Source organism: Epinephelus lanceolatus, chromosome 4, assembly GCF_041903045.1.
Source record: "Epinephelus lanceolatus isolate andai-2023 chromosome 4, ASM4190304v1, whole genome shotgun sequence".
Classification (NCBI taxonomy): Eukaryota; Metazoa; Chordata; class Actinopteri; order Perciformes; family Serranidae; genus Epinephelus; species Epinephelus lanceolatus.
The window spans coordinates 18,628,575-18,655,392 of record NC_135737.1 but is presented as its reverse complement, the minus strand read 5'-3'; the positions used below and the strand labels follow the sequence as shown (position 1 = coordinate 18,655,392).

The 26,818-nt window shown below is 42.7% G+C and overlaps 1 protein-coding gene across 8 annotated transcripts in view; it reads left to right on the top strand.

Annotated features, from left to right (window-relative positions):
* Positions 1–26,818, top strand: part of robo1 (roundabout, axon guidance receptor, homolog 1 (Drosophila)) — a 266,076-nt gene that overhangs the window by 143,405 nt on the left and 95,853 nt on the right. For all 8 annotated transcript variants that reach the window (XM_078166986.1, XM_078166987.1, XM_078166988.1 and 5 more), the window contains one exon: positions 2,591–2,917. In XM_078166986.1, coding sequence (XP_078023112.1) covers positions 2,591–2,917 — 327 coding nt within the window. The remainder of the gene's footprint in view (positions 1–2,590; positions 2,918–26,818) is intronic.

Sequence of the window (26,818 nt, the reverse complement as noted above, 5' to 3'; positions counted from 1 at the left end):
TGTCTCTCAGAGATGATTAAATCTCTGCAGATATGTTTTTATACCCACTGAATATCTATAGAATGACTTGCAGAGTTACAGGGATTTCTGTGTGAGACTTTGTCTTGTTTGTTGAGTTGCCACTAAATAATTAATCATCAACTTTAATCTAATTGCTCCAAATGGAGTATATGTTACTGGCAAAATTTGAATAGTAATGCAACTGTAATATTCCATCTTCATAAGCACATAATCTCATTAAATTTTTTGTCAACCATAGGCTATCTGAAAATAAATGCTTGTGTGAAGAGATACCAAGTAGTCTTGCCTATTGTGGCTAATTAGGGGTGTCTTATTGGCTATTGTGATCATTTCTTTCCTACTGTCTCTGCAGCCATACAAAGCCACTGCATTTTAGTTTTACAAAACATATAAGCATGAAACTAAAAGTAGGTGCAGTGGCAAATTTTTCATAGGGGTGGCTAGATGGGGCCACTGAAAATCTTGAGACGACGCATCAAAACCAAAAAAAAAATAACTGGCTGTCAGGGATTTGATTATGCTGTTAGGTGAGATGAAAACTATGTTAATATGAGAGTTAAGAACCTGCATACTGATACACTATGATTTCTTACATTTAATATTACTAACTGATGCGCATAGACAACACCGATACAGTTAATATTTTGAGTTCCACAACAATCCTTTTAATGTGTATCTGTACATGTATTAGGTGATGCATTGTTCTTAAAGAGGCTAGTTGTCCTTTCCCCATGGTGGCCATGGCCCCCTCTGGCCCTCCCTGGGGACGCCACTGAGAAGGAGCCCACGCCAAAGCTCAAGTCTCAGAACATAGTCTGTGAATAGATTCTTAAACAACCACAGGTGCAGATGCATGCTCCAAGTAAAAAAAAAAAAAAAAAAGCCTGCCCCGTCATAAACGTTCATTTAGGACCAACTTGAAAAGACTCATGATCATGATGTCCTTCATTGGGGTACTGGATTAATTATATTTCATAGAGCGCAGCACACATTTGCGTTGAAGTGATTAATCTTCCAACGGAGCTGTCACTGATTACGCTGACTCTACTTAAAATATATGGCGACCACAAGAAGATGCCTCCTCAGCACCAGATTTGTAGGGTAACGGGGAATGGGTGGAGGGCATGGAGATGAGGTGGTGTGGCAAGTTCACGGAATGCTGGGTAAATTAATTGCAGGCCTGTGCCTCCAATTAGACCAGACTCGTTTTAATTGGTCCTGAATGGGCTCCAAAGGCCTATGCTGGGAGATATGGCGAGTGGGGAGAAAACTCTCTCCCTTTCTTTCTCTCTCTCTCTCACACACACACACACACACACACACTTTATTGTGTGTAGGCATACAATGCATTCACAACCATCAAGTCCCACCCTTCAGGAATTAACAACAGGAAGCTCATTTGCATGTAAAGCAGGTTTGATAGCCACAGCTGACTGGTCGAAGAGCAATGGTAATGGCCTGAGATAGCACTAGGGTGTTAACCCCCTTGGCATTGCTCTTGGCACTGCTGTTAGCGTCTCTGTCTTTTCTTCAATAGTGTAATCTCTGCTCCCGCTCCTCCTTTGTCCCTGAGCTTTGCACTGCATCCACATCTTATCTTTTATCTTTTAATTTCCTTTTACCTTAAAGGTGTGTCATATTCTTGTTTACTGTTGCCTTCTTTTTCTTCATTTTTGCCCTTTTATCTGAGAAATGACAGAGTCACATAGCTGGAGCAGTGTTAAATTATACTAAAGGAGCTGTTACTGTGATTAAAGGCTGACTTTGCTCACAGTTTATTTGGTCTTTGCTACTTGCATCAGCAGTACCTGTTATCATATCTTAAAGAAAACATTCCAATATTTCCACATACTATCTGTATGTTAAATGTGATATACATATGTCAGTATATTTTTGTAGAGGGGTGAAGACATAATATTCAAAGAAACTCAGCTTTTACAAACAGTTTTCAGGTGATTTGCCAAGCTGGTTGTAGATGTGTTATATGTCATTGTTCTTTGGCATATCTGGAGCTCGACTTTTTGGGGGTTATCTTTGTGAATTTGGAAACGATTCCAGATGCTTGACTTTTTCAATGTCTAGCTAGTGTATCTGTAAGCCTGTCATGGGTGGAAGTCACTAAACTAGGCCAATCACTAAGTTTAAATGTCCTTGTCTGAAAATAACTGGTAATTAATGTTGATGCAAAAGGAATAATGTTTAAGTACTCTTTCTTTATTCAGAGTTTGGGATTTTTTGGGATAGTAGAATAGAAAAACAAAGTATTTGAAAAATGATTTGGACATTGATTACCATGGCAATATTCAAAGCTTCAAGGCAGTCAATGAACATGGATAGTGAACTCCAACCCTGTATGGCAAAAGATTTTTGCTAGGTATTTCGAGGATGCCTGCGATCAGTTGCTGATCACATATATCCAGAAGAAGGTGTAACTGCCTTTAAAATTGTCCTGTTGACAGGCCCTATGTACCATATTTTATTAGATCAGAGTTAGCTGAGAACTTTAAAATCCATTCAGGGGTTCAAATCCTCGCAGATATAAACTTTCATTTTTGTCATTTCTTCTCAGGATCCCGTCTGCGCCAAGAGGATACTCCTCCCCGGATTGTGGAGCACCCATCTGACCTGATTGTTTCCAAAGGGGAGCCCGCCACTCTCAACTGTAAAGCAGAGGGGCGGCCAACCCCGACAGTGGAGTGGTACAAGGATGGAGAACGTGTGGAAACAGACAGGGACAATCCCCGTTCTCAGCGCATGCTTCTTCCTAGCGGCTCCCTCTTCTTTCTACGCATCGTCCACGGACGACGGAGCAAGCCGGACGAAGGTTCCTACGTGTGTGTTGCCCGCAACTACCTGGGAGAGGCAGTAAGCCACAACGCCTCACTGGAAGTAGCCAGTAAGTGCAGCATGTCTTCCTATTTCTTCTTCTTTGCCTCTAGTGTGGGTGTGAATGAAGGAGTTTGGGTTTAGATGCAGCTGAATAGCAGGCTCCAGTTTCCTCCACTGTTTCTGTGCTCAATGTGTTCATTGAGTTGGATAATCTCTTAGGAGATGGGCAGGATGTGTTTGGCCCGGCGGTCTCCGTAGGCCTGCAGAGCCTTGGGGGAGAAGTGGCCTGATCATTCCAGGGTGAGTGCTTCTCTAAAGGGCCCATGGTAGGTGGTCATGAGCTACAATGGGAACAAAGCCCTTTCTGTTTTGGCCCTGGTCCTACGTTTTTGTCAGAGAGATAGATATGAGGTTTTATATTGAAAGGAATGCAATCATTGCATCTGTGTTTAGTCATCTTTTAATGAAGAGCTTTCCCACTCATGTCATTGAAGTATCAGAGATTCCCTTTATTGTCTGCCACACTCATGTAACAACAGGCAAGCTTTGATGTAAAGTGGATTTAAGCATCTCTATGGTCATGGAGACATTTTAGCAGTGAGGATATTTATGCAGTCATTGAGTATGCGATGTAGGAAGAGAAAAATAATCTTTCTAAACCATTTAGTCTTTTTGTGAGTGGTGACCTGTGTTGACAAATTTGTTCCCATGATTCTTTAAAGGCTGCTGTCGTTGGTGAGGTCAGCTCTTCAGATATATTATCTCTTTGCTCTCTTGACTGGCTGAAAGTGAAGGCTGAGGAGGAGAGCTCAGATATCAACCACTCCTCTAGCATGCCCAGAGGCTGTCACCAACCCGCTCACTGTAATCTAATCAAGATGGGGAAAGAAAGAATTGTGTGTGTTTGAATATGTACATGTGTGAGTGAATGTCGAGTAAGGGGGGGCTGGGCATGGGCTCCCGGCTTTTTGAGGGTAGTGGTCTTGGGTATGAGGTGTCGGTGCTTTGCATTGCTGGATTTTAGCTGTATTAGTGGGATCTGTGGAGGGTACATATGTGACAAACTGCTCTGCTCTTAATGCTGATTTTGATATTTTCCATCTTCAGTGTCAGCTAAGTGAAATGTAAAGTAAGAAGCATCAGATTAGAGACCTTGACAGGCTTCTTGATAATACTCCGGGTTTTAATGGTGTATTCCATGGAAGTCTCACTTCAAGTGATCAAAGTGGAGATGCAATGCAGAGTAGTGATCCTGCTCATGTTTGTCCTCATCTATGTATATATATATATATATATACATATATATATATATATATATATATATATATATATATATATATATATACATATACATATATATATATATATATATATATATATATATATATATACATATACATATATATATATATATATATATATATATATATATATATATATATATATGCCAGCCAAGTCTGTGAGCATAAAAATGATGACTCTGCACAATTTAAATATAATTATCCAAACTATTTTTAAGGCAAATTAATAATATGAGTACAAGAAAAATAGAAGTGAACTCAAGTGTTTGGCACATACATTTCCACAGGTCAGAATGCTAAAAATATTTTCCCAAGTAGTACATGATATACAGTGTTTATTTCAGAGGTGGGTTTTTCAAGTAGAAAAACAAGACACTTGGCAGGACTCACGAGGACCAGAGTACAGAGTATCACTGGCGCAGGCTCAAGTTTGGGCTGCTTATTCTGTATAAGGTTCAAACAGACCCATAATGACAAGCCACTGTGCTCCAGTCCTCTCTCTCCTTCTCGCTTAGTTGGTGTCTCTCACTCCCCTCTCTGCAGCTCATGCTTAACTACATATAATTATGTTGTCGGAGCAACCGGGATGGAACCCTGCCGAAGAAAAAAAGGCCGTAGAAAAAGAAAAAGCCCAGAAACACTGAGTTGTCTTTACAAGGCTTCATTTAAACTCCAGAGTGAAGAAACTACAAGCCATAAATCTGACTCACGAGGGCGTCTGAGAAAGTTTTAGAGCATTCTGGATTCTGTGTTGTCATTTAAGATGCTTGTCATGCCTTAACTGTAATGAGTTAAACACTGTAGATGCGTTGTTGTACTTAGACCCAGTGTAAGCTGAGTGAACAACCACGCTTTTAATTTCCAATGAAACTCCAAAGAAGGAAGTTGTGGTTTTAATTGTGTTTGCTTTGCCGAGCTCTCCCCCTCTAACGTTTTCACTTTAAAAGCTAAAAACACAACTTTTTTTGGAGATGTTATTCTAAGAGCCTGGCTTTTACAGTTTCCCTTACTCACCAGCGATTGTTAACATAATCCACGTTTCAACAAGTCTTGTTTTGCCAGGCTAGGAGAGCTAACCCAGTTTGTTTGGTTTATCATTAACCACATGTACAGTACAGCCCGCAATCTCTCTATCTCAGCCTCTTAACCCAAAGCCTTGGCTAATGCATTTACCATGATTCCTGTTTGCCTTGTGAATTCAAACAAGCTAAGATAGGATTCTTTTCCTATTATGTGATTGTTTTCTTTGTATTAAAGATGTCGACGTCAAATAATGAACTTCCTTTGTGCTCACTGACTGCCATAGAATAAGGCCACACTGAAATTTGTCCTAAAAGTATTTGTAGCACTGTTTCTATACTGTGTATCTTTAAATACCATTCATGTTTTTACAAAACACTATACAAACCAAAAATGTGTAAGAGAATTTGATATTTGTAGAAAGTGTGCTCATTCTAATTCACTGACAGACACACAGGCACAATACAGTATGTGTGCAGAACATTGTAAACTCTGTAAAATGTCACAGTAATTTCCTTTACTCTGTGCTGTGCAGGAGGCCATGAGAGGCTCTATGAATAGCTTGTTTCCCTTTTCCTGGATGCGGAGATAGTAAAGTGAGGTAATGGACGGCACACTGCTCCACTTGAGCAGGCGATAACCTCAGGGCCTGCTGTCTAGTGGCCTGGCTGACTGCACAGCACCGACCGCACAGGGTTGGCTGTAGGCCTTATATCCACACACAGGCTCCTCTCTCCAGAGGCAGAGTTTACTTTTTACAGCCACTAACAACAGAAGCAAAAGGGTGTTTACTTGAATTTGGCCCATTTCATAAAACTCATGTCAGCCAAGTTTATCTCAGAATCTCATTGATCTTGATGCTTCTGTGAAATCTCTGTCACCATGTGCAGCCAGCTGGCTTCACTGACTCTCCGGTTAGTGGGGGAAGGTCGGGGCTTCGGATGTGTTGAAGGAGGCAGGGTTTCATCCTGACAGATTTGGGGCCATGCCGAAGGGTCATCTGCAGAGCGGAGGACAGTTGGCTGGCATGCGCCAGTCTAAAGGCAACAAGGCCACCACCCACTGATCTGAGGACCCGCCTGTCTCTCTTGCAGGAAGTCCCTTGTATTACATCTGTTGGCTCTCAATGACTCGAGGTCTTCATGTTGTCCCCTTCAGCACACCCCCCACCCCAAACTGAACCCCTCCGCTTGACATGTAACATCTGAGTTTGCTCTCACATTTCTTTCTCTTCCCTCTCACCCATCTCTCCTCTTTGCTCCTAATTATTACTCCCTACCCACTGAAAGGGAACAAGCCCCATGACTGAAACAGCTTCTCTCACTACCTGGCGCCACACTAATTATTTATTTGTCATGGTGTTTGCCTTTTATTAACTTATTAAAAGAGTGGCAATCTAGTGCATTAGCCCTCTGCTTTTGAATTTCATGGACTTGCTCCCGTCTCTCCCTCTGTTATTGTTATTTTGGGTACTCTTCTAACCTTCTTTTTCAGCTCGGCAATATGAAGTAGCTCCAATGATGAAATTAGAATATGGGGTGAAGAGAAAGAGAAAGTGAGTGAGGTAGAGAAAACGAAATGGCAGAGAAGGAGAGCGCAAGAGCAGAAGGAGAAAAAACCAGGACAGCTAACCCCAGCAGAAGCAGCAGTGAGTATGCTGGCAAGCTGCCAGGGGACTGGAGGCGGAGTGTGTTACAGCTCTGTGGCAGTTATTTGTCTCAGGGAGGTTCAGAGCAAATTGGTGCAAACGGCACAGCCAGGGTCTGCTTCATGAGTCAACATGCAGCTGAGGCGTGGGCTCCACACCACAGACTCTCCTTGGCCTCCACTCCAATCTGTTTTATGTTGGAATGCAGACCCCTTCCACAATCTCAAAGCCCAGTGGTGTTTGTGTGTGTGTGGATGTCAAAGCTGAATGCTGCTGCTCCGAGAAAAACTTTGTTTCACACCAGTGTGAAAAGTTTTGCATGCACGCCGTTGGCTTTAAAACAAATCCCTGCACATTGATTTCATAAATTATGTTTATTTTTAGTTCATCTTGCTCTGAATAGCTGCTGCGTGTGTGCTGTTGTTTGAGGCTGTGTCAGTCCAATGCTGTTAATCTTGAAATAACAGTACATGGGATACAACTGGCTACTGTCTAATTACACTGCCCCCCAGCACATAACTGTCAGCTCAGTCTTTGTGAAACCTTTGCAGGGAAGTTATGTTCCACACATGCATTTCAATTAGTCTTCTATTAATCCATATATGCAGAGAGCCATTTTTATCATGCATGTTGCGTGTGGTCTGTTAAACCTAGCATATTTAGCACTTCAGGGTGTTTGCATAAATCAATGCAATCCATGTAATTAATCCTGCAGCATATATTTGCCGTGTTCGGTCGATACCTAAATGCCAGTCTGAGTAGAGAATTTCTGCGATACACAACAAAGACCAGCATAACAAAAATGTGCGGTGCCTCTAATAAAATGCTGCGCTTGTTAGTGACCTGGATGCGTACCTTTAAACACTGACCGTGTTAAAATGCCTGAGACATATCCTGGCAGATATTGGCTGACATAATTGACCCAAAATGCAGTTGTCACTCCCTGCAGTGACAGCAGCCGGGAGTGAAGAGAAAGAAGATGCTCATGTCTCTTTCAGTCATGTAAAAATGTGTCAAATGTCACGCTGATTTTTAGATTTTTAGAACACGGTTTGCACAAGCATTACCTCGCCCACACATAGCCCTCCCCCACTAAAACTAATACTGCTGGCTAGATGCAAGGCCAAGAGCTCAAAATGCTCACCACGGGATAGAGTGCAGTGTAGCAGCGGATAAGAGCCAGAGCAGGGAAGCGGGGCAGCGTTTTAACAGAGTTTTAGCTGCTTTGTGTTGTTTTACAGCAAACACTGGCACAGAGCCTAAAGAGAACACACATCCTGCAGAGGGAGAGAAAGTGGTATGAATGGATTGGTTTATATCAGAATGAAGCTCTCGATGGAACAACATTGGGTGAGGCAATGCTTCCTGTGTTTGGGGAGTGCGTGAGTTGTGTGTATGTGTTTGAATCCATCAATCTGTCAGTGTGTCGACATTGGTCTAGTGAACAATGTGTAGCAGAGTGTTGTGTGAAGGAGTCTGTACAAGAGCTAAAGGGGCAGGTGTACAGACATGGGTAAAGGAGCCTGCCGAAAGTCCCATCAATCACTCCATGCTCCACCCGTCTCTGACAGCCTACTGGGCCAGGGAAGACAAGGGAGACACAGCCTCCAAAAGTACAACAGAACCCCTTTCATCCCTCCTTCTGTCTCTTGTCTTCTTGGAGAAAACACAGGATGAAGACAAAGTTGGGCACAGTTTGAGATCTGGAGACAGGGAAAATGAAAATTAACAGAGTGGGAGATAATTTCATGTGATGTCCCCATGATCCCTTGTCTGTATCTTATCATCGGCATTATCAGATTGTCACGGGTGGAATTTAGGAGGAAATTGCACCATAAAGCAATAAATACAGAGCCTTGGTGTTGGTGAATGAGCTACTTTTTAATGGCGCCTGTTTGATCTCTCCCTCTCTATTAAGATAAGAATGAAATGCATTAGATGTGCATCCTCTCTGTTTTTGCTTTTTCAGATCTCGTCTCAGTGTGCATTCATGTAGGAAATAGCTTGCCTCTGTTAACAAGGAAGGCAGCGCTGACTCATTGAGCCCACTTAAAGCATTTCCTTCTATTTCTCTGGAGGTTTTCTCCATCCATCCATTTACACACAGTGACATTGCCCAGATATCTCGGGACGTCTTTGAAAAAGTTGAGCTACTGCACAGCGTTCTGTCTGGCTGTGTGAACACTTCCCTAAACTCTAGTGCGTCAGAGCGTTTTTTCTGGTCGCCACAGTGACTGCTTACTCATCTCTATGTAATCCTCGCCTCTGGCTATAGCTCAGAACAGGATCATGGGTAGGATGGGTGCAGGCTCCCAGGATAGTGAAGTATGATATTAACATTATGAAGTACCAGTCTAGAGCAGATAAGATACAGTATGTGAGCTCTTGAGTCCAGTGGTCCTGCACTTCCATTCAGGAGGACCGCTGATAGCAGAGTACTTTCACTTCCTCTCCTCTTAAAAACCGTCTACGTTTTTTGTGTGTGTGCATGTGTCAGTGTGCAGTATGTGTTTTTTTTTATGTGCATCTTTTATCAACATGTTTCCATATTTGTCTGAGGTGTGTTTTTGGCTCTGCTCCATATGTGATAAATGCTCTTGGTGGTAAGCTGTGTGTCAGTGCTTGTGAGAACCAGATGAATGTATGCTGCTGACTCTAATCTCCACTTCTTCTGCAGAGACCTGGGTATTACTCTTGTTGTGAGGTGTAATCTCCTCTTGGTCTGAGCCTGTGCTGTGGCCGCAGAGGCTGCACGTATGTGTGTTTATGTGTCTGTGAAGTTTGTGTGTGCGTACTGGTGTCTGGTCATATGACGAAGTGTTCTGCTCTGCGGACATGCTCTGGTTATTAAACCTGGGTTAAGCCCTCACTTGAAACCTTCTATCATGCTCCTCGATCCGAGACGATGGAGTTAGGGAGGATTAAGGGGTTTGGAGACTGGAACTTCAGGGATTTTCAGACAACATTTTGGCAAAGTTAGAAAAATGTGCACAAGGGGCACACTCAGTCTACCTAAGGTGAGCCGGCTCAGACCTTGTGATAGCTTTTTATTTTTTTTTCTTTCTTTGTCTTTACTGTTTACTCCCAGGAGAGAAGACTACCATTTTGCCACCTATTGATAGTTTTTCAGCTATCCTCTAACTCTCGGCAGAGTGCACACATCTAGCTGTGAACTCTTGGTTAAAGTACAGCAAGGGCACAAAACAAGTCCAGTGAAATGTCAGGCACGTACTTGACAAGTTTACTCCAAAACACTGAGCCTGAGTTGCTTTTGCAAAATGAAACAAAACAACATACAGTATGTCTCCATACTGGCACAATAACAATAACATACCAGTAGGTTCTGGATATTTAAAAGCTTGTTTGAAATTATGTAGCGATTATGACGCATCAAACAATGTAGATAGAGGGCAGGAAGTGATAAGTCCATATACTATGTGATTTGGAAATAGAAGAACATAACTACATGAAAGGAGTGGATGAATCGCAGGTATCATTAGAAAATTGAAACTCATGTTGGATGTGATCCATACAATAAAAGAAAAGGGATTTTTTCCACAACTTGACCAATTTGACCATTGTGGACACGGTCGTCGTTGCAAATGCCTCATCCTCCAGACCTCGTAACATGTTTAATGTTACAGGGCGAGCGGATGAAAGTGTTTTTGGCTGGATGAGTAAATGTTTTTGAGTATAACTGTCTTTTAATGTACATTCTGACTCTGTACATGGATGCACTGATGTCAGTGATGTGATGTGATGTTACTAGCTAACATAAGCGAACTGTAGGTACTAATTTTTACCCACTAGATCAACTGTTGCCAAAAGTCTGGTGAAACACCATTAAAAATCTAGGTCGTGATCAAAAACACGGAGGCTTTGTCACAGCACATTGTAACCACATCCAACTTGAGCACTTAAGCATTTGACATTAGATGACTCCGCTCCTCCAGACTGAAGACAGAGGTTTTTGATCCACATCTGCTGCTGTTTCTCATTGAGTTTTTCTTTACTTCTTTCCTTTACATATTACTATTTTCGGGATTCAAAGTGGCCATTGTTTCTTCCCAATTTGAGCAGCCATAAACAGCTCAAATCATAGGCACTTTTGCAGTTTTGGTTGTATATCCCTTCAGTTGGCTGCCCTCCATCTGGATTGCCCATTGATGTATGATGCCATATGCAAAGAAGCTATTGATGTTGTCAGTTAACGTTAACGGCATAATTAATGTAAGCATATGGTACACAGCTTTGTATTATCTCTGACATGGATGTCTCTGTGATGTGTAGATTTGTTGGGTTTGTGGAGGTGTTGAGAGGCAGAGGTTCAGTTGCCCAACAGTAGCAATAGGAAGACTGATTCTTAGGTTCAGTGAACTGATAACACAGGAAACAGTGTCTGTGCCACCCTTTTGCTCTATCAGCCATTATCTGATATAACCTGCCCCTCTGACATGCTATCTCCAGTTTTCCTCTCCTTTCTGTTTCCCTCTCTGCCTTTCCCCAACCGTGTTGCCTTACCTCACTCCATCTCCTGTGAAGAGAAAAAGATTGAAGCAAGAGAGCCAGGTTTTCATTTCCAAGGCCTTCATGAAGGAGTGGAGATGGGAGAAGGGTGGGGTTGGGGCATCTGAAATTTTATCAGAGTTGTAGCGTGTTGCTGAGCCTGGAGTAAGACATGCAGGGCGAGCTGGTGAGGTAAGCAGTAGAGGCAAACACTGATAATGATCTGCCTTGTGCCGTCTGACTGCAAATGAAATGCAGTCTGCTTGCTGCTGACTGTGGATAGTCACAGTCCTGCCATCAGTCAATGACAGACGCAAACAGGGGATACATGATGGCATTCAATTGTCATCTAATTGTCCTTGGTTGCTGTGGTAGCTAATCTGATCATTAAAGCAACAATTTAGAGAAAATGAGTTTCTCCTTGTCGTGTCACAACACTGTGTCCTAAAATAGGGCTGCTATGAGTGAGAGTCGTCGCTCATTATCACAGCAAAATTCTTATGCAAGCTTTCTGTTATCTTGACCTCCCTGTAATGCTGTCAGTTAATTTCCAAGCCCCAGATATTCAGCATACTCTGTCTCACGTTACAAATGAAGGGATTGACTCTATTACTGCAGTAATGATACACTAATGACACAAAGGACATAAAAAGAAGCAGATGAACAATGACTGCAACAAACTTAACACCGAACATCATTGAAAGTATGCAGGTCCTATCTGAATGACTTAGCTTGACTTGTTTAAACATCTGTCTCATTTTATTAACTCTGAGAATGTTGTTTATGCACCCCAGGCTTAACTGCATGTGTGGTGAACATAATTATCTACAGTGGAGTGTATGTAAACATACACAATAGTCTAATTAGGACCACGAGGAGAAGGGCAGCCTGGCTGAGCCATGAATAGAACAGATACACCTCACCTCTTCTTTGTGCCTGTGTGACCTTTCTGAGCAGGGTGTGGCAAGGACACAAAAGGATCTCCATGTAACCATATACTGCAAAGAGTTGGATAAAAGACAGACAGGGGGACGTCATGTGTAAAAGGAGAAAAGTGGAGAGGATCCATTCAAAATTCAAACAGTAGTCAGGCGCTGTGGGTAAGTTTGGAATAGCTGACATCTGACTCAGTGAGGCCCGGTATTGTATGACCATAGTGCTGCTGTTAGGCTCGGGGGTGACATTTCTATTCTCCCTTCCAGACCCCTCTCTCTCTCTTTCTCCGCCTTGCACTAGTATCAGATTCTAATCTGTCAGTGGTGCCTTGGCTCCATTTAGCCAATTGGCTCCCATCTGATGGATGAGTTAGAGAGCCCTTCAGTGACCGGGCAAGATATAGCTTTTCCCAGAGTTCTTCACTTCCCTAAAAATAGTTCAGGATTTGACACTCACCTTTGCAAGTTTTCAACACATATTAAACCACTATCCTTGTTCTTGTTCTTGTAGTGCAGTATTACTCACCCTCTTCCCTACAGTCTGGCAGTGTAGCCACTGGTGCCATGTTTGGACCCCAGAACCTGTTTTGATTTTTCTATGAGCATCATGCAGGTAATCATGGTGTGGGAGCAAATGATCTCAGGGCCTGGCCTTTGCGGCCAGTCTCGCTTTTCCCTGCCAATGGGATTAGTGGAGAGTGCCGACTCTGCAGGTGGAGCCTTAAGTTAATTTACCCCACTGTTTGGAGCTATAATAGCTTATTGATTGCCTGACAGAGATGCAAGAAGCAGCATGGAAGGGCACAGAGAGGGGAGAGAATAAGTTAATCATCGCTCAGTGTGTTGCCAGGATTTAATCATATTACCCAAGGTTCACCACTGCCATGTAAATTCACTTTCAACCTCAGAGGAGTTGAAGTGAATGCTCCGAGACGGAGGGGACCCTGCTGATTTTCGTCAAACCTTTCCTCAGCTGCGGTCTGGTCCCTGCCGGCTTGGTACTCCCTGCCCGGCACCCGCCTCAATCCTGTGGGATGCAAGCTCCCTGCCCGGGGGCCCAGCTTAATTCATGCTAAGCTGTTGAGTTAATTTTAGCTATGCTACCCAGTGGTGACCTCCATCTGCTATAGGGCTGCTCAAGTCGTCTGAAAAACAGCAGTCCGGTCTGCACGATTCAGACCATAACTCTCAAGACAGCTGGTTGGGCCATCACTCATTTCTTCCACTATAGGCTTTCCCAGGCTAAAGTGCTCCTGTGCTGTGTGTACAGTTAGAGCAGGAAGGTCTGCGTGCATGTGTGTGTATGTACTCTGGCCCATTAGCGCTGCCATCATATACACATTCTCACTACAGCTGGTTACCTGGAAACTGCTTGTGCTGCTTTTATTTGACTGGCGGCCCCCTAGCTGCCAGCACAGATTGTGAGAATGCTCCCCTATTTTAACAGCTTCAAGCAAAGCTGCCATTAACACTGTGCTCTACATCAGTACTTGGACTGTAGCAGAGCTGAGGAACTCTGTTTTAACGCCAGAGCCAGGATTGATTGTGCTATCATTTATGCTTACTCTCAAGGTTCTGTGAGCGTATCACATTGGCTGGTGTTTACACAGAAAGCAGCAAAACCGGGTTAACTTTGGTTGGAGTTTGCCTGTGCCTCAGCCTGGCTTCTATCAATCTGTCTGCACCCGAATGCTTAGCTAAACCAAAAGCAAAACAATGGCACAGAAGAGGTGAGGGAGTGAGATAATGTAAACACAGAGACAGAGAAATGTTGACCTTGCACCCCATCGCACACACACACTGTCACTGACCTGGTGGCCAAATTCCTGTCTGGCAACAACAGGCGCAACATCTGGCTAAACTGTCCACCTCAACCCAAATCTAAACCTCATCAGGTCTCATCAACCAGCAGGACTCCAGGTACATTTAAATGACTCTCTCATCAGAGAAGCCTTGATGTGCTTTAAAATAACAGCACGAAATCTAGTGCTTTGAGATCAAACGCGCAGAAGGAGAGATGGGATGGAACAACAAAGACAGGGATAAATTGTTGAAGAGAAAATAACGGACAAGCTGCCATTAGGATGAGAGAGTAGATGGAGGTGGCTCCAGTTGGACGGAGATTCTCTCTTGGCTCTTGAGGGGAAGATAAGGGGACAGGTGGTGTTCTGTTCTCTCAAAGATCTCCGACAGCTGGCAGTTCTCTATAAGCATGCTGCCATAGAATGTATGTGTGCGTGTTGTTGAGAGTGTGATGTGCGTGTTTGTGTGACATTTGTTTGTGAGTGTGTGTGTGTTTATAGCTGCATGTGCCTGCATTTGGAGGTTGTTTGAGCACTTGCCAGCTGAGATATCTCCCTAAAGTCAGTCTCAACTCTGTTACCTAGGCTTTTTTTTTGTAGTTTCCTTGTTCTTTTTTTTCTACTCACTGGCAGCCCCATGGCACTGGGCCATTTTATACCAGTCTGTTCTACTAGAATATTGTTCTTCCACTGTGTTAGCGCTTCACAGTGTAGCAGTAATGTGTGAAAGCCTAGCTGCTATGTTCATGTTAATCAGTCTGATGTTTGTTTTTTGTTGCAACTTACCTCCCTGCCTTTTTATGAGACTTTGGGCTTTGTCGTACTGCTAAAGACTCATGTTAATATTTCTATCATGAATTCAGGTCTAGCATAAGTGACCAGTAGAATAGTGTACTTTTTCTGATGCCTTGTCTACACATATACAGGATATATACTGGAAATGGATATTTTTCCCCTCGAAACAACCTTTGTTTTGTAAAATATCTGCCTTCACACTAGAGCGCAAAAACGACTGTCCCCTTGTCACAAAGGTAGTAAAGCATACAGTCTAACATTACCTTTTTCAAAATGACAGTGATAGACCTCATCACCATTGATTCCTCTTTGATATAAGGACGTTAGAGCTCATTCAACGATATGACAGATGCTCTGGACAAGCTAAAGTTTTCCTTCATTCCACCAGCTGGTGGTAGGACACTTTCGAGAGACTTTCCACCACCTAACCCTAACCCTTACCCTTCAACAATCCCACTCTCCAAAGTGTCCCACCATCTGTTAGTTCGACAAGGCTTGATCCAAAACCATCATTTCTGGTGGGCCAGAACCATGGATGGTGAGGTGGATCCAGAACTTTGGGTGCATCCACCCAAATCCCTGAGGGGATATTCAATTTTTTTTATATACACAGGCCCGAAATACACACACATGCACAAACAGGACCTATACATCCATTAAATGGAGGGATGTCAGAGCGAGGGGGCTGCCCATGAATGGGCGCCCCGGGCAGTTGGGGTTCCGGTGCCTTGAACAAGGGCACTTTGGCGGTGCCCAGGAGGCAAACTGGAACCTCCCCAGCTACCAGTCCATGCTCCAACCCAACCCAAGTCCCTATGGACTTAGCTACTGCCGCCCCCAGTGGTGCAGTTACACTGAGTTTAAGAAATCACGAGACAAAGCAGTGCTAACAAACATTAGCAAAATGTCTATTGTTGTTTGTAGTGTATGCCTATTACACAAAGCAACAATTGGAATGCACGAATTGAGGACACTACATCATCCTTTACCAAATGCTCTGTGCGAGACGTTCACCTAGATAAACAATAACTGGAGTTTTGAAAAATCTGCACCTTAGAAGGCATTTCCAAAAAATCAACATTTTCATGACCTAAAAGTCAGTGTGCGTTTGGATGAGAGGTCAAAACTCAGAGGAAAATAGCCATTTTCAAAAATAAGCAGATATGTGTAGACAGAGCCTAAGTCAATTAAAACTCTAGGTATTTATGTGTGCTAAGTTTGCTTCTCTCATAAACTTAATTTCATGACCAATGAACACTTTTCCATGCAGAGCAGATGCTGGGATAACAAATGAGCCTAAACAGAAGGGACTTTAAATTCCTCTGTGTTGGCCTGGCAGTATGTAGTGTTCATGTACTCTGGTTAGTTCAGAGTTCTTTACTGTGTTGGCTTTGGGCTCGTTCCACATACAGCTCTGTGTTTGATCGGGCGGTGTAGCAGTAGCCACTGAGAAGAGCTCATGTCATCTCAGCGGCAGACTGCTTTTGTTTGCAGAAAAAGAAAAAGAGATGGTACTAAATGGGCCAGAGGCGGTTATTTGCTGTTGGCAAACAGACACTGTCCTCAGTGGTGAAGCACTCAGTTGCCACTGCGGCCTGACAGCTGGCTTTCATCCCCTGGCGCTGCAGTGTTTGTTCACAATGCAAGTTGCTCTTAAATGTAATTCATGCTCTTAAACTCTTCATGGCCATCGCGCTCTGGTGGAGGCTCAGAATAAAGATTCCCCTCCAGCACTGCTTTTGGTCATCAGAATGGGAATCCATTTCCCAAACCATTATTGATTGATGTCAACTGTTATAAGTGCTCTCTTTTTTCTCTGTGTTTTGCCAATGGTTTCTTTGAAGTTACTGTGATTCCTTTCAGCTTCCCACCTTCAATAGAACAGTTGGCCTGCACCTGATCCATTGATGTTTCACGCCCCAGAGGTCACCTTGACTAGGATGTCCTCTTTGTGGCGGGGGAACTTTTTCATATGCAAAAATTAATGACACTGTTTTAAGATGAAAGAACTCTCCTCGCCAGCACCATCTGTATCCACTCGCCACCTTTCTCTAAATATATTATTCCCCACCCATCTTCATTATAAGCTATAGCCTCCACTACATATGAATCACGGTGATGGGGGGGGTATCCCTGATCTAATCAGCTGTTAAAGTAGTCCCATAATGACATTGAATATCCCTTCAAGACCATAATTACACTTACCTTCAGCCCATCAGGCACATATACTTCATCATTTATGCACATTGACTCTGCCACGATTCCTGTTGGCTTATTCGCACTGAAATGTGCCTCTCATCAGGTATTCATTTACACTCAATCTCTTCACAATTAACAATTGTTGAGAAAATTCTTCAGTTCAATAACTTCTAATTGCTTGGGCTGGTTCACCCCCCTCTTAATGGAAGTTGTGTTTAAAAAGCGCATTTTTTTCCTGTAGTAAAACAACAGTTTTGCTTGTTTAATTCTTCACGCTACAGATGTTGCATGTATTATTTATTGTTTCCTGCTGTACTGCAGGCATATGTTCAGTGTCTGTCCTTGCTCAGAGTGGCAAAGTTATTTTCTGAAAAATGGCAGCGATGATAAGTCTCAGCAATGACCGTGGCAAGGCAATGCTGCAGGAACGAATTCTTTGCAGCGACTAGATCACACACTACTTGGACTCCTTTTGGATTCACTGTGCCACGAAAAGAATTCCTGCTGCTGTGCTTTCAAGCCTGAATTGTATCAGAAAATATGGTTTCCTTTCATCCTGCAGAAGATTCCAAGTATTTCCCCCTAGGCAAAGCCACATAAAGTCAGCTTTGTCCTCCAGACACACAGACTTTATTATAGCTGTCCTCATATAACTATAAATATATTCATTTTGAACATCAACTGTTATTCATCTTGACCATAAAGTTGTTAGGAGTCCTGTAACATCCACTTTGGCATATACTGTTGGACGCAAGGGAAATGTCAGCATTCATTTTTTGTGATATAGAGCTGTACATTTATGTCTGAGCGCACAAGTGTTACAACGACGTGTCACAGGGCGGATGTCAGTCAGATGGCAGTGTCGTAGTTTTATAGAAATTATGGCTGTCTGCCACAAACGGTAACCTTGGAGAGCATGTGAATTCAGTTTTTTCTTAGGCTTATGTGTGAATTTCAGTCCTAAGGTTCACAGGTCATTGTTGTTTTCCGGCTTGCCACAAAACAAGCGTATATGAGGAGGTGTGAGGATATTCCCAAGGGAGGTGAAAAATCAGTCTGGTCAGAAGGAGAGAAAATCTAGGCCAAGTTCTCAGCAGACAGCTTTTTTGTCTCACGTTGTCTGGAAACTGTCACAGGAGAAGAGATCAAGGTGACCATTTTGCCTGATCCAAACAACCCTGGAGCCCATGACCACTGGCCGCTCATTCCTGAGGGCAGGCAGAGCAGAGCATAAACCCTTAAAGCAGGTTTTAAACAAACAGTCTGGTGAAGAGGCTGTGTGTGGCTTTTCTGTTCAAATGCCTCTGCCTCCCTCTCTGGTGCTGCTCTCCGGAGCAGCGCTGTATCCCTGCCTGATTTATCTCTGCAAGGTGAGATAAGACTCTCCCTTCGCCCGTCTGTTAATCCTCTCAGCCACAGATGGAGAATAAGCATCTATCCGGCTTGTAGACAAAAGGTTCGCTCGATGGAAATGGTAGACTAGACGTAAAATGCACACCTGTATTACCATGACTATCTGGCCTTTCCTAGGAATTCAGTGCAGTAATAGGAAAATATTTTATCTGAACAGGTTTCCCATTGGTCATGGGGTTTGAGAGTGTCTGTGGAGACAGGGAATATCAAGGGATTTGATGAATGTGCTGGACAGGTCAAGGATCATCAAGCCATTTTTCAAATGTGTCATTTTAATTGAATATATCAGAATTTCCATTATTAAATTGTTCCTCTTCTTTTTTTTCTTTTTTTTCCTCAGCGTGTCTAGATGTTGCAGAAGACTCTTTGGAACTTTGGATTAAACCGGATGGAATACAGTTTTTAGGTCTTACAGACTGTTCATTCGAGTCACGTCCAATCCATGAACCGGTCACAAGGTCCACAATGCATTACCTTATTGTCAGGTTTTTCCATGCAGTAATCATGGTTCCTCTTCATATCCCCAGTTGCTTTGTAGCTAGTGCTCATAGTTGCTAAGAACTGTAGGGACTACATTCATCGGTCATCTTTGATGTCGAGTTAAAAGACTGTTCGGGTGCGCTCCTGTAGAACTAAGTTAAACAGATGCTCACAAAGGTTTTCTCTGCAAATGATCATGAGTGAGTTTGTGGAACAAAGTGAGACGGATGAGACCCAAGGGAAAATCTTTCAGCACTGATGTGGGTGTGCCTAAGTGTGGACGTGTGCATATGTGCGTACTTGTATGTGCACTTGGGGTGTATGGACGGACTCCAGATGAATCTGATTTATGTCCTCTACATGCCTGTATTCATCAGGGAGCTTCAGCATCACTCCGTCCTGCTGACAGCGTTGGCCTGTAATTGGCTGACAGAGTTAAATGTCACGGTGTGAGTGGACCAATAGAAGACGTACTTCGTCTGATATGGACAGTGCCACAGTATGACCCTTGAGCCAACAACACAGTGAGACATAAGATGTTTTCGAACTAAACAGTTCAGAGGACTCCCTGAGACGAACTGCTCACTGGGGAGCTCCCCATGAGAACTGCATACCTTCATTGCTTTTTTTCTCTTTGCATTTAAACCACTGATAGGAACGCTGAAGTGATGTACTGTCAACCAGTTAGTAGTTGTATAGCGGCGTCACTTTTGCTTTGACGAGTCAAAATTGCGGTGTATTTCCATCGTCACATGTCTGCCCAATAAAGCGTGGACTTTGCTGTCAGTCCATTTGTAATTTTTTTTTTTTGTTACAAGCTGTTTACATGGCTAACTGTGTTTTAAAAATGGCAATTGTCAGTGCTGCATTGGCAGTTCATCTAGTGACTGTACACTTAGGACATCTGGACCAATCGCCATATCCCTACATCACTAATGGTTCCTCGTGTGCCTGGAGAGCATCTACTCTAAAAAGGGGCTAAAAAAAAAGCCCCTCAAGACTATGTTCTACAAATGGTGAAGAGCGAGGTTTTTTAAACTATGAAAAAGCTCCTCTGATCCGAAAATGCCTATAGATGGTAAACAGTGGTTAACTTTCAGTGATTCTTGGACTACATTTTGCCTTCCAAGCATGTTGCGTCACTGAACTACAGTTGCCTCCAGCTGTCCTTTTCTCACCAATATTATTCTTTTGTTTCTGATCCAAAGAAGTGTCATCACCACATTTGCAAAAATTACAGGGATTAGCGTTGAGATAATGAAATTCCGTTGTGCTATGCATATTCTTCAGGGTGGATTACACTTTGGGTGCTGATTGAAGGTAGATAGAAGTAGTGCTTTAATAGTGAACAGCTGTAGAGAATAAAACTAGCTGGATGTCATCAAGGTAATCAAATGAACTGCGCTATCAAGCAGAGTTTTAATGAAATACCCTGAGTGATCCGCGGTTCACAAATAGAGCACCACTTTACAGGACTCCTCAGATGTTTATGGAAGCCAACTGTGTGCTGAGGAGGACTTAGTGTGTGAAATAATAGGAAACATGACATGTACAGGATCATTCATTTTCACAAACCTGCGCACCTGTCATGCATGCACATGGATACTGTCAGGGAGAAAGCAATATGGAAGTTTCATAGACAAAGTACATAGTGTTCAGCAATGGAAATGGGAGCTCTTCAGCTGCATCTCTTTGATGTAGTAGACAAAAAGCAGGGATAGTGTCCCTGAAGAGCACTTATGTTCAGGATACATCCCTCCCTCTCTGAGGCCCAGCTGCTATCATTTGTTAAAGTAGGGTTTTTACTGTACAGTAACTACCATTTACATGATAATGCTCCCTTGGTATATAAACCACTAGTGCTACCATGTATTTCACTCTTTCCACTCTTTTCCCCCTCTGTGTTGCCTTTCATTATACTGCACATTATGGCTAAGAACTGAATGCTAAAATAGTGATAAGAATAAATAGAGTGGGTTTTAGTTTCTAGACATTACTGGTCCTGCAGTCCTCAATTTTTTTTTCTCTGCAGCAGTGTGGTCTTGATGATCAGTCTCAGCTTGGCGCTTACTGGTGACTGGTATCTGTCAGTGGGAGAGTTGGGGGTCCTCAATCTCCCTTTCCCTTCCCTTTGACCTCACTCCTTGCACCTTTAATCCTGTCTGTCTCTGCTTATAAACTTTATACATTTTGACAGCCGGTGTAGGCAGAAAGGCAGATTTGGGGGCAGAGGCTCTATTTTTTTATCTCCCTGAGCCCCACTTCCCTACTTCTCAGCCAACAGGGAGAGACACTTTAAGGGCTTAAAAATAATCACTCGCTTTTTTCAGTGAGGGGTTTTCTAATTGAGCCCGGACTGACCCCTGAATGTGACCGTGCCGTCTGGTTTCCATCCCAGCACTTGATTGAAACGGGAAAAGTAGACAGAGATTCAACTCATTCTTATTTATTTATGTTTGGACGTCCCCTGTTTTGCATGGCCCAGCGGTGGATTAGCACTCTATAGACGGATCCACAGTGAAGGGGCCCCACTTCCCTGACACACTCAGGGGGGCTGGAATGTGCAACGCACAGCCAGGACTAATGGTATATGAGACGAGGGTGGTATGAGCTGTCTACCTTAATACACCTCTTTACTGTGTGGGGGGCTCTGCACGCTGCATTTCTCCAGTGCTCTGCCTCACAATGTTTTGTACTTCCAGCTTTAAAAATGAGTGCTGAGAAATAGCATCATTGTAGAAATCACTGCAGTTTATGCAGCATGCAATATTTATCTCACTTTTGGCACAGGCCAGAAAACTGAGGTTTTTAGATCTCTCATAAACAATGTTGACAGCATGCTTGTGTACCAGGAAGTGCAAGCAGGATGCAGGATCTTTGTCGGTTAAACACATCTGTCACGGCCACAACACTGTGTCCATTTATTCCACTTTTACATGCTGCATGCTGTCAAACTCTGACTGACAGCTAAATCTACTGGCTTATATTAGAACTAAGCCACTGTGTAATTGAATATTAGTTAAATCCTCGCCATACTACTGAGATTTGACCTAAAAAGAAAAAAAAACACATAAATCTGTAATTGGAGTGCAGTGCCGCCCTCAGGCACCACAGTTGGCCTTACGCTGTTGCATTTATCTTAATTTAATTAGGTTATAAAAACTTTTTTCTAAATTTTTATCGTCTCATGTCTTCCTCGGGGAGCAACAATATAGCTGTGCATGGGTTTTAAATGTATTTTGAAGATGGGTTGTTTACATTTGCAATGTTTTGACAGTCAGTTTGACAACACCTTTTAAGTTGGGATGAATCTGAAAAGTGTGCGGAGATCATCTGGCATCATTAGCTCCTAGCCTTTGAACATCTCTGCACACAGCATACAACTGTGTATAAATAAAATATCAGAGCGGGCTTTGTTAATCTTTATTTTGTATTGGCTTGGCCTGCCTGCTTTGCTACTTCTTTTTTTAATGCCTCCACTGTAATAAGGACAAAGTTAGAAATACTGTTATTGGAGCTGAAGTTATGGGAAGAAAAAGGAGAGAGTCGGTGCCATGTTTTAGAATCTGTGGAGAGTTATACTGACTTCTATGCATAATCTACTCTACAGTGAGCTGCCTGATTAATGCAGAGGAGTATTTAAGTGGCGCCAGGACGACATCAGCTGAAACGGTAGAGTTGTTTGATAAAACATCTCTAATTAAAATCTGTGTTTCCTCTCCGTTGTTCTTTGTATATATTATCTGTATTTTACTGGGCTCTCTCGGGAGCAAGATAAATTGCGTTAATTAAGTTCAGCTCCAAATGAACCGTTTTTCTGTGTTTAGTGATATTTGTCGCTGTAGATTGCCATTTCTGCTAATTGAAAGGCTTGTTAACTAGGTAACAGCCAAGAGACTTCAAATACCCCATCTGTATCCCTCAGTTGTTTTTCTGCATCACACTCGCCATGCAGATGTCTGCTGCAACTGTTCAGTTTTGTCCTCTGTCGGTCTGTTGAGATGCGTGTCCTTCAGGGGTGTTCTGGGAGTTGTGCAGCAAAAACACAGGTCAGTAGTCGACCGTCCCTTTGGCAGCCGCCGAAGGATGAGGGAGAGTAAAGGAGAAGCAGTATTATCTCAGCCAGGGATGGTAGTTAATGTTTATTTTTTTTAATTGCGCCTTTGAGCGCCATAAGTTTTCCCTGTAGATCTCTCTCCCATTGTAGCCTCACAGTCACCCTCTCACTCTATTCTCCAAACCACTGTGCAGTAAAATTAGGTTTTATGATTTTGGGTCATTGCAGCTTCCCAACTACTGTATACCAGGGATATATAAAAAGTTCGAGATACTTCTCCTCAAACCACCCTAATATGTGATCTTGCAGTAAATCTAGAAATGACAGCATCTATTATTGTACTTCTTTTTTTAAGAGGCACAGTTTGCCACATCTATGTTTTTAATTCTTAATGCCACAGCATTTTGGAAAATGTTAAAGAGGGAGTTTAAATGACAGAGAATGCACTTTAAAGAAATAATATAAGTAAAGAAAGAAAGAAACAAACAAACAGCAACTGAAATGTCCCTCAGCAACCCATTATAGTCATTTGGTAGAATCTGGATTTCTGGGGGAAGGGGAGGAAACGGACATGATGGATGTATGGGGAGACTCATCTTAACACTCTCAGCAGGGGTGCCAGATAATGCGGGCCACTTAGTAACTACACAGGAAGGGAGGACATGACTATTTTGTTTTGTTTTTTTCCTGCATAGCCTGTTATTTACAAAATGTGAATGCCAGATCTCCATCTGTTAAAGCCAAATTACAGCAGCGCTGTGCATAATTCCTCTGCATTCAGAGAGATTTTCATTTTGAATATATTATCATGCATCTGTAAATGTACATAGATGTGTAAAAGATTTCAGCTTAAAGAATTAGAGAACATTTTTTTTCCTGCAAATGCTGGCTGTTTTCTCTTTGTCTTCATTTTCTCTCTCTGTCTCAGTATCTCTCAGGGCTATGTCTGTCCAAGCAGTGGTAGAGTTGACATTTACCCCTCCTGTAGACAAAGAGCGCTGGCAGAGTGAATGGGGAATGGAGGGAGTAGCCGGCAACTCCGGGGCACAGGCCAGATGGATTAACTTGAAAGGCATGGCATTGTAAACCAAATTCAAATTAATCCTTTTTTTGTGTCCCTTGATGGAACAATGGTTCTTTCCTGGGCCTCAGAGAGACATTGACGCTGAGGGCAGAGTCAGACCTTCACCATATCCGACACTCTTTTCACATCACTGCTCTCAATTACCTGCCATAGAAATAAGGCACTTTCTCGACACTGGAAAAATCGCCACTCGTGATTCAAGGCAAAACCCATAGACTGAATATATTTGAATATTAATTTATGAATCACACCTTATAGTAAATATGCATCTCTGGAAACTGGTGTCATTATGTGCCCAGTATATAGAAATTTCTTCTGGGTCTGACTGGCATCATTAATGCAAACGCCGTGTCAGGATTTCCATATAAAATAGTTCTCAGACTAGATGGCTCTGTCCAGTTTTTTTGGGGCTGTTCTGTTTGCCTTGTGGCCCTGACTAGCTGACATAGCCTAACAAATAAAATTGAACTCCAAACTCCCCCCCTTTGCAGGACAAAATCTCTAAACCCCCCCCAACCCGACCCCCACATCACCTAAACCTCCGGATTTTATCACTATTCAACCAATATTTTTTTGACTAGCCTCACCATCATTATTGTAAGAATGTCCCTGTCTGCCAGCTTTTCTCTGTTTTCATTGTGTTTCTCAATGACCCATGCTGTTTCATATTTTATTTCCCTCAGACATTTTTATGGGAAAGTCTGTTGGTAAATCACTATTAAATTCCTTTTGGAACTGCTTCTTAATTCTTCCTTCCCCCCTCTTATTTGTGTGTGTGCGCCTTTGTGTGTGCGTAATACGCAGCAGAAGTAGGACAAGAGGTCCCACTGTTACAGCTTGTATTATTTGACGCAGCCATTCATTAATTATCTTCCCCGCGCAGTCTTCCTTATCGCTCATTGTTCCCTTTTTTTTGTTTTTGCTTCCAGCACCTTGTTCCACGCTGTTCTAATCCCAGCTCTTTGTTAAATCATTTGCCCATCCAATATCCTTGGGAATCTTTGAAAGAATAGAACAAGCACAGTACATGCTACGTATTAAAAGTGTATGGATCTCACTTGTGCTGCTGTGACATCTAGGAAAATGGAGAATGTGTGGACTAAAAGTTTAAAACCTTTAGTGAGATAAACGATGATTGTGTTTGCCAAGAGGTGGGACACAGAATAGATTGCTGGCTGTCTCTCTCTTTTTTTTTTCTTTACACATCCGTCCCTGAGGTTGTTTGTTGCAGACTGGCTTGGAGGACAGATTTATGTTGTGTTTAAGTTGGACAGAAATGTTTTGACTTTATCACCAAAGTCTTTGGAGGAGCCTGTACTCTCAGGGCACAAACACACACTCAGAGAGACACCTCAAACTCCTGAATGTCACACACACTTTGGCTCCGCTGCCCTACTCTGTTGATGGTGGACTAAATGATCCATAGTGGTATATATGGACCGCACCTCCTCTCATTGGTCACAGACACTTGCTTTTTATTGAATCCACCAGGTTAGTCCATACAAATGTTGACTCATAGATTGTCATCATTGCCTATGAATGCAGTAGAGTTTATTGCAGCGTCATACAAAGGGACGCCTTTTGTCCTTCTCAAGCCCTTCCTGAAAACATTTTTAGTTTTCTCTTCTTATGTATTAAAGCTGATTTATAGTTGTGAGTAGGCTCTATGCAGAGTCAAGTGGCCTACGCTGTTGTGATCATTTATACTTGTGCAGTGGTCTGCGTCACTCTGCAGTTACATCTCCAGAATACAAGTTGGTGGTGGTGTTTCTGTTAAGTGCTGTAAAGTTTGATTGATTTAAAATACACCTAAAGCACACCTATAGTAACAGTATTAAGCCCAAGTACAAAATTCAGCTCCACTACAACTTGCAAGTTTCACACGTCTTTTGCTAGACACATTTCCCTCAAAAATACATGCTAATCTCATTAGCATAGGTCTATGGCATTTTACATTACATGAATTAGCCCAGGGGCCAGCAGAGTTTTCCTCTACTCAAATGAAGCATGGAACAACAGCAACTTTTAACATAGTCACCATTTCAAAATTTGGCTCTGTTATTACTCATAAGGGTCACCGACAAAACAGTTATCTTATACTGGATACGTTTCCCCACATATACAACATACTAGCATTATAAGTATAAGCCTATGACATTTTACATTGATTAGCGTGGTGGCTAGCAGACTTTCTTTTACTCATAAGAAGCCAGGATAAATGAAACACAGGGCTTAAAATGATTATTTGTTGGGGCTTTTCTGTCTTAACAATTTATTATTTCCTATCTGTGAAGTAAAAGCTTTCTTTTAACTGGCAAAAATAGTTTTCAACTCACAAAAATACACAGGTGGTATGTGTTGCTGGGACGTGTAGCTACATTTCTGGGTCGTTTCACTTCTGCACGTCAGACTACGGCGTAGGGTACCTGTCTACACAGAGTCTATGTCATATGTATGGTGTTGATTCAGTGCAGAGGTTTAAATCCTGTTTTGGACTGTCGATCCTCAGCTGCTGTGCCCCTCCACTCTGGAGCCATTTTCTGAAGTTCTGTCCCAGAGGTGACCCCTCTGGCATCCACCGCCATGGCCTATGTGGCATTACGCTAAACCTCAAATGGTTTACTCACAGAGCTATTAATAAAAACCTTCACTGACAAGCACATCAGCGACAGACAGCAAGAATGCCGTACGGTCAGTTATAGACAGAAAGGCACATGGGGGAGAATTA